At 46.6% G+C, this 7,958-nt stretch overlaps 1 protein-coding gene across 1 annotated transcript in view; it reads right to left on the bottom strand.

Annotated features, from left to right (window-relative positions):
* Positions 1-1,934: 1,934 nt before the first annotated feature.
* Positions 1,935-7,958, bottom strand: part of TMEM131 (transmembrane protein 131) — a 225,902-nt gene continuing 219,878 nt past the window's right edge. The window contains exons 36-41 of the mRNA XM_055328071.1: positions 7,426-7,591; positions 5,996-6,117; positions 5,813-5,909; positions 4,952-5,049; positions 4,053-4,213; positions 1,935-3,014 (exon numbers count right to left, since the gene is read on the bottom strand). Coding sequence (XP_055184046.1) covers positions 2,730-3,014; positions 4,053-4,213; positions 4,952-5,049; positions 5,813-5,909; positions 5,996-6,117; positions 7,426-7,591 — 929 coding nt within the window. The 3' untranslated portion in view covers positions 1,935-2,729. The remainder of the gene's footprint in view (positions 3,015-4,052; positions 4,214-4,951; positions 5,050-5,812; positions 5,910-5,995; positions 6,118-7,425; positions 7,592-7,958) is intronic.

The following is a 7,958-nucleotide window of genomic DNA, read 5'->3' as shown; positions in this document are numbered from 1 at the left end:
TGTGATCTGTTCTAGAGAATGTTCCATGTGGACTCAAGAAGAATGTGTATTCTGCTGCTTTAGGATGAAATGCTCTGAGTACACCTGTTAAGTCTATCTGGTCCAGTGTGTTGTTCAAAGCCCTTGTTCCATTGCTGGTCTCTGTCTTAAATGATCTGTCCATTGCTGTATGGGGTGTACAAGTCCTCTACTATTATTGTATTATTATTTATGTATTTCTTTAATTTTATTAATTGGTTTATGTATTTGGTTGCTCCCAAGTTAGGGACATAAATATTTACAATTGTTACATCTTGTTGGAATAGACCCTTTCATTATGATATAGTGTTCTTCTTCATCTCCTATTACAGTCTTTGGTTTAAAATCTAGTTTGTGTGATAGAAGGATAGGTACTCCAGGTTTCTTTTGATGTCCATTGGTATGATAAATGGTTCTCTACCCCCACACTTTCAATCTGGAGGTGTCTTTGGGTCTAAATGAGTATCTCGTAAGCAATCAATTCTGATACCCTATGTCTTTTGACTGGAGCCTTTAGTCTATTTATATTTTAAAGATTTATGTATTTTTATTTTTGGAGGAGGGAGGGAGGGAGGGAAAGCAAGCATGAGCAGGGATAGGGGCAGAGGGCAAGGAAGACAGTCCCAAGCTGCCTTCTCATGGGGAGTGCAGAGCCCAATGTGGGGCTTGATCTCACAACCCTAAGATCATGACCTGAGCTGATATGAAGAGCTGGATGCTTAACTGAGCCATCCAGGTGCCCCAGAGCTTTTACTTTTAAATTCAACTTTAGCTTAGTGCAGGGTGAACTATTGTGTTAACAAGTTTTTCACCAACTATTAGATTGACTCCTGTCAAGAGTTAAGGTTAGGTGGGGATGTTGCCAGGCAACCACGTACTGGGAGTTATTTGGAAGTAACAAAGTAACAGCAGAAGCTCTTTTTTGTATTTTTTCCTCGTTTCATGTGGATGGATGGTGCTACTGAGAGCAGCATAGGGTGAAATTAGAACTTAAAAGAGGAAGGCCTTTGGGAGTCTCAGGTGATTCTTATGAAGAAGTTCAGGAGCCCTTAAGGAGATACCTTTATTGAGGTGAAGTTTGCAAACCATGTTGTTTCTTTTGTAAATGAGGGTTAATACAAAGCTCACCTGTTTTCATACCTCTGTAATGCCTTATGTGCTTTTGTGGAGAAAGACTCTCAAGCCTTAAATGTGTCTCAGTTTTGCAAGTGCACACAGGAGATCCTGTGAGTGAGACTGTGTAAGGTCCAGGTCTGCGATGGGTCCAGAGCATCAGAGCTCTGACTGTACAGGAATCTGGTGCCCCGAGGGGCAAAATACAGGTTGGAAAAGCTATGTGGCTGGTTCTACTGAGTGTTGGTGTAAAGCAGAGAAGAAGTCGGACTCAAATTCATTTTGTATATTTCACCTAAACCAGTCTGACCTTGAGGATGGTTGGATTTTTTTAATGATGTAATTGACCTCAGAACATTTATGTTTAGCATCTCCTGGTTACCCAGGAAGGCTGAGTGTTCAGAGGCTGGCTTTAAAATAGACTGCAAATAAGCAGGTGAGAGAGAAAAGCAAATTGGAGCAGGTAAGACTTTCTGAAAGATTAAACCAAGTTGATGCATTTTGGCATACCCAACTTGCCTGGTATGTGTTATTTCTACAGGTGCCATTAGGAGGATTTGTGGGTATTTTAAAATTGGGAAAGAGTCAACACACTTCTGTTTAAACGAATACATTTTAGGCATGTCAATTGTTTTCTCTCAAGGACCTTCAGTGACCACCATGGAAAGACATGGAATTTAGTTAGACCACAGGAGGTTCCAGCTATGATAAATCAAACTGCACAGGCAATGATAGAACGGTATATTTTGGGGTGAGAGGATCCAAGTAAATTCATCTTGCCATAAAGAAGGGACACACAACTATTCAAGGCTTTTGAAAAAAGCATCATTTATTTCAAAGTACAACACAAAGTTGTATTTTTAAGAAATACACATTCAATCTTGTATCCCAAGACTTGGCTATGTGCATTTCAGTTTATCTTTAAAATAAATTCAGGTATACAAATGGTACATACCTCAAGTACAAACAGCACAGAAAATGCATATGGTCTCAACCGAATGTTTTTACATTCATTCACTGTTCTTAAAGTTGACTTACATTTCTGTAATCTGCTTTTAAACCAAGACGGCCTTATTTTAAAAAAATACTCTGTATTTTTCAGCACAAAGTCCTCATACATTTTTAAAATTAGATCTTGGTGCATAATATTGCGAAATTATTAAAAACCAAACTTGGTAATTTAATAAAATTGTCACATGCCAGGACTTCTGAATTAACTCAAATTATTTCCTTAGCTGTAAATGTCAAATTTGTGTTCATACAGATAAATAAAGGATGGAAGAAGACAGGTGGTGGAAACTTGATAGCAGTTAAGGTTTTTCAGATGTACAGGTCTTATTAGAGTTTGTGGCTGAGTCCAGACTTTTCCCTAAAAGCACAACAGCAAATCTCGTATTCTCATAATTGCAAGAAAGATCTGAAAGAAGCGAGTGGTACAAGCCTGCCCTGCTTGAATCTGTTTTGCAAAGATGAGGAGGGTGGGGAGTGGGAAGCTACAGCAGTAACAGCCTTAAAAAGAGGTCTCAAAACTGGCATATCATGATCTAGATGAAGGGCCCCCACTTTGTGGTTTTTTTTTTTTTTTTTTTTGCCTAATTTCAATTCTCATGAGGGAAGTGTGAATTAGACCAAGGATCAGAGCTTCTTCTTCCGATTGTGGGGCTCCATATCCGCCATGGGTTGTAGGTCTGCCCCAAATCGTCGGCTGGGCCAGAGGTGGAGGGAGCATGGGAAGCAGAGGAGTTCTCTGTGCCCATGAGGCCAATGCTGGGCAGCGTGCTGGCTGGAGTGGTGAAGGGCAGGGTACTGTTCAGGTTGCTGGACCAGATCGAGCTGCTGAACGGAGTGCTGGTCCACAAGCTGCTGGTGTTGCCAAGGATCGACTGACAAGACAGAAAATACACAGCATGGAGCAGGCAGGTGGCACGCTGGCGAAGCTTATGCTACAAATCAGAGCTGGGCCATAGTTTCTTTCACCTTACTTTGAAACAAATGTTTTTCACATACAGCCATCTCAGAGTCTGAGCAGACAGGTCTGATAACTTAAGGAAGAGTTGACAAACTACAGTCAGTGGGCCCGATCCAGCCCTGTCTGTTTCTGCAAATAAAAGGTTTGCTAGAACACGCTGCAGCAGCTTGCTGATGTGCCGTCTGGCTACTTCTTGCTACTGTGGCAGAGGTGACCAGATGCAAAGCAGCAATGTATGGTCAGCAAAGCCTACAGTATTTACTGACCCCTGCTTTAGAAGCATCTTAACCATTCTTTAAAACTGTAGCCAGAATGACTTCAAGTGATGACAAGCTTTGAAATATATGAAGGTAAAATATCTGCTTTCAACCCTGCCTGCCTAATTTAGTTTTCCTGAGAATGCTGAAGGAATCACAGTGGGGTGAGAGCTGAAACCAGTAATTATCTTGGTAAGAATACTTTTTTGGAACATGATCTTTACAGAAAAATTTAGCTGAAAACCAAACAAAGGTACACTGGAAAAGCTCAAGCTAAGACAGAGTTGTTTCCCAGAAGCAAACTCAATGCAACCTTCCAACAGCTGGCTCTTGGGGGCCCGAGGGGCGACAGGACAGAGAGGCTGAAGCCCACTGTCAGTGCCATCTGGCTCCCAGCCTCATGTGCAGGCTGATTCGCAGGCTGGGAAGAGGCTGATGACTCCTCAACTAGGAGACACAGCCACAGGTGCTCACTTGTTCTTCCTCTAATTTCTGGACTGTAATAGCTCTGAGGACTATGGATGGGTCACTCTGGAAGAATACGAAGACCCAGCAATGGGGACCCTAAAGGAACTAGCCTTCACCTTCCACACTGCCGTCTGGTCTTTATAACAGCGTCAGTGTCGCCTGAGTAACAGTGACAAAACCAGCAGTAATGATGAGGGAGCAGGAGAGGCCAAGGCCCGAGTACTCACTGTGGCCGTGTGGGTCGGGGAACTGGAACTGCCTGGCCAGGAAGGGCTGGGATCCGTTGCTGGGGAGTCCCAAAGGTAGGAAGGGCTACTGCTAAACTCGTTCCAGCCTCTTTGGGAGGCCTGATTGCATGACCGAGATAACCCGAGTTTGCTGAAAACCTCTGCAAGGGAGGAAACCATCAAGTCTGTATTACTGTGCCACATTCACTCACCTAGGACAAAACGGGGCATTCACTCGGAGGCGCCTGGGCCCCACTGCTCACTCGGAGCCTTCCACCTGGCCTATCAGTCCACCATACCCTGGGGGAATGGGGTACCGGGGCAGTCCCCGGAACCCAAGCACGCGGCACCCAATCTGAGCTCTTTACCCGCCCCATCACTGAATGGCATCAAGTGCAAACACCCCAGCTTTGACAAGACTGCATCTAATGCAAAGTTCACATTATTGCCTCTAATTCCAGACACCAAGTAAGGAGCCCAGCATGGCCTGGAGTCATCTCTCAGACACAGAAGGCTTTCTCAAGTTCTTAAATAAATGCTGGGGAACACAAACCAACCGGCACTCACGGCCCTGAGCTGGCTCCAACAGACCCCTGGGCTGGTCAGGGGTGGGGGAAGGGGGGAGGAGACCCTTCTGACAGCTTCTTGCTGGGCCTCGCTCTTCATGGACCACTGTCCCAGGGGCTGAGGAGAGCAGCAGGCAGCTGCCCTAGAGTCAGCCTGCATACCTCCGGTCTCTCGGTGACTGACTCCAAGGACAAGGAGATGCACCTGGGAAACGCCTGCTAAATGATGGGCTTTCCTATTTCATGCGTTTCTCCACACACAAAACTAGGCCTCATCTTTCTTCCTTCTTTGTCCACAGGCTTATTAGTATAGGTCTAGTGTTAAACACTCACCACCAGTTAGGTTAAAAGAATTTCCAAAGGCCGAGAACGAATTGAGGGGTGTGAAGTCAGGGCTGCTGGGGTTGCTGGCGGGACTCCACAAACCCGAGCTGGATGTTATAGGAGGAAAATGCAACACACAGAGATGTATAATGGTTAGTGGGAACAGGCCTGTTATGCATGGCTTCAGAAACAGCAGGTGCTGCTTCAACTGGGGGCACTCAGATATTAAAGACAAAGGCAGAACTGAACATGGCTTCTCTGCTACAAAGGATTCAGGCACAGAGAGGTCCTGCACTCCTAGCCTCCCGGAAGCTGCGAGCCCGGTTCAAAGCAAGTGTTTTGCAGAGAGAACAGGTATGGTTTTTCTCTTATGTTTATTTTTTGGTAATGGAAGATTTATTTAAAAACTTCAAATCTTTTAGTACAAGGTAGGTAAAATTGGTGCTGTACTAACAACATTTACTGTTATTTATCTGGGAAAATGAACCGAGGCAATAAGTGCATGTATGCCTGGGAGGGTTGCTTGGGTCAGGAAAGTGTCACCTCCAATTAATTTACTATACACTGTCTAGTACTATAATTTCCTTCTCAATCACATTTTGTTCCCTATCGCTTATTATCAGATCACATCTTTTCTTATGACAGACCATGCTAATGAAGAAGGATGAAAACACACCTGCCCCTCTGTTGGGGAAGCCAACCAGTGGAAGCACAGCAACCAGGCTTTCTGCTTCCACCCCAAGGATAAGAGTTCCTAGAGGCACCGACCACTTTGATGGCCTACTTCTAATCTAGGGGAAATACACCTATGGATGGAAGAACCTAACCTTGACTTTTATTTTTCTTTTGATTAAGAATGGTCTACTGTACCTGTCTGAGCCGTCGCTGTCGACAGGAGTGTGTGAAATGCCAAGGCTGCTGGAAAAATCTGTTTTGTTTGAAGAAACCTTAGCAAAGCCATTCCCACCTGTAACAATGGACTTTGAATCAATGAAAGACAATTCCATCATGCCCGAAGCCCAGCTGTGACAGGTCTGACAGCAAGCCACTCACCTGGGCTTTTGTCATAGCCGGCTGTGACTGCAGCAAAAGTGGGGTTGCCATTCTTGCCAGGGAGTGAGGCTGCTTTTGTCAATTTGTGTTTGCTTCCATTTGGCTGCTTGGTTTTAGGGTCACTTGAAGGAAGAGGCAGAGAGAAGGGTCATTCCTCCGTAGTCCATGATGGAGGCCCATCGGCGGGGGTTGGGGGGGGCGGCGGCGGCGGCAATTGTCTTAGGTGGTGTGGCTGCCACAGGGTGGAGCCCACACAGTACCCTCACTGTGGCTGGGCCCAGGTTTGGATGGGAACCTGGAAACAGCCCAGGGCAGCCCCCAGAGCATGGCTTGGCCTCATGTAAAATGTTCCCAGACCCAAGACTGTGCCATCAGTCTCAGAGGATGTAAGGTACTTCAGGGAAAGGTGTGAAAATAGAAGGGCAGGGATGAGCAACTAGAAAGGCTGCTCTCATTTTAGAGAACACTAGATAGGGAGCCACCAGTCATGGGCCGAGGAGGACAATAAGGGCTCGCTGGTGGGCAACAGGTGACAGGGCTGAAGGCTCCTGTCCAGTACTATAGTACTAGTCAGGACCTGGTATGGGGCCTGGTTCGGTAAGGGCCCTGAGCAGGGCAGCCTGCCCCCGGCTCAGTCCTCACTGCCGCTTTGGCAAGAGAGAAACACTGGGCAGGCTTGCTGTGGGTTCAGGCTAGTGGTTCCCCAGTGCAAAAGCAGGGAGGGTGATGGCACCTGAGCCGGGCTCGCTGGGGTGGACATATAGTGCTGACTGATGGAACTCCTTCCAGGCTCCTCTCTCCCACTGAGGTTATTGTTACACTGAGTTAGGCAAACACAGTGGGGGCTCTGGGTCTCCAAGGAGGAGCAAGGAGCACAGTCAAGGGGTGGTCGCAGCCTCCTATGTGCACGGCACCTCCTGCAGCCCCTCTGGCGGCAGCCAGTCTCGCACCAGACCCTGCCCTTGTAACCGCTCGGCTCCACTGCCGGAAGGTCAAAATAAATGTCCTGTAAAGCCACTTCCTCAATACACAAGACATCTGTAGATCTTCATTTACTACTTAGGATGCTTACTGACTCTTTTTTTTTTAAAATAAATTAATTTTTATTGGTGTTCAATTTACCAACATACAGAATAACACCCAGTGCTCATCCCATCAAGTGTCCCCCTCAGTGCCCGTCACCCATTCACCCCCACCCGCTTACTGACTCTTGATTTAGAATGTAATTCTACGAAGTTAAATGATGCACTGCTGGGATGGGACACTGCACACGCCCCCCCTCCCCCTGCAAAGGGCAGAACACCGCAGAGGACAGACACGAGAGGCAAGCCAGGGCAGCAGGCTGTGGCCACTGAGCGTTTACACTCGGAGGGCACAAGCATTTACAGAACTTAGTCATCTGAAGAGTGGGGGAGCAGCCAGGGACCCACCTGCTGGAGCTGCTGTTGACGATGCTGCTGTAGCTGCCCCGGGCCGAGAACGGGCAAGGAGCAGCGGGGGGAGAGGGAGAGGCAGGTGTCGGTGAGGTCTGACGTTGTTTTAAGAAAATGTCTGCGTTGAGGGTTTGCAGAGAAAGTTTATAAAGACTGTCGGTAGCTGGAAATGAAAAATAAAGGGTCTCAATGTAGCGTTTTGATTTTTACTCTTGAAATTAGTCACTTTTGATGTTCTGATACAATTCAGAACTCAAGGGCTTCTATAAAAAAAAAACCAAAAGCTTTTACATGTGTTCTGTTTAAAGGTTTGAAAGGAAAAAGGGAAGTCCTGTGTGTCTCTGCACTCTGAGGCTTTCCGAGTCCCCAGTTTGACTGCTCTCTGCTCAGTGCTCTGCAGGACCCTCCTGGACTGCTCCTCCCACCTCAGGCTGCAAAGGCGGCTTTTCCAGGTCCTTCAGGGATAGCCAGGTAATGTCACTGCTTGGAACTGGAAAGAGTCTCTGTCCTTCCACCCAGGCTCACACCTG

This window comes from Nyctereutes procyonoides, unplaced genomic scaffold (genome assembly GCF_905146905.1).
Source record: "Nyctereutes procyonoides isolate TBG_1078 unplaced genomic scaffold, NYPRO_anot_genome, whole genome shotgun sequence".
Lineage (NCBI taxonomy): Eukaryota > Metazoa > Chordata > Mammalia > Carnivora > Canidae > Nyctereutes > Nyctereutes procyonoides.
Note: the sequence above shows the minus strand (reverse complement) of the source record. Positions and strands in the feature narration are given on the sequence as shown.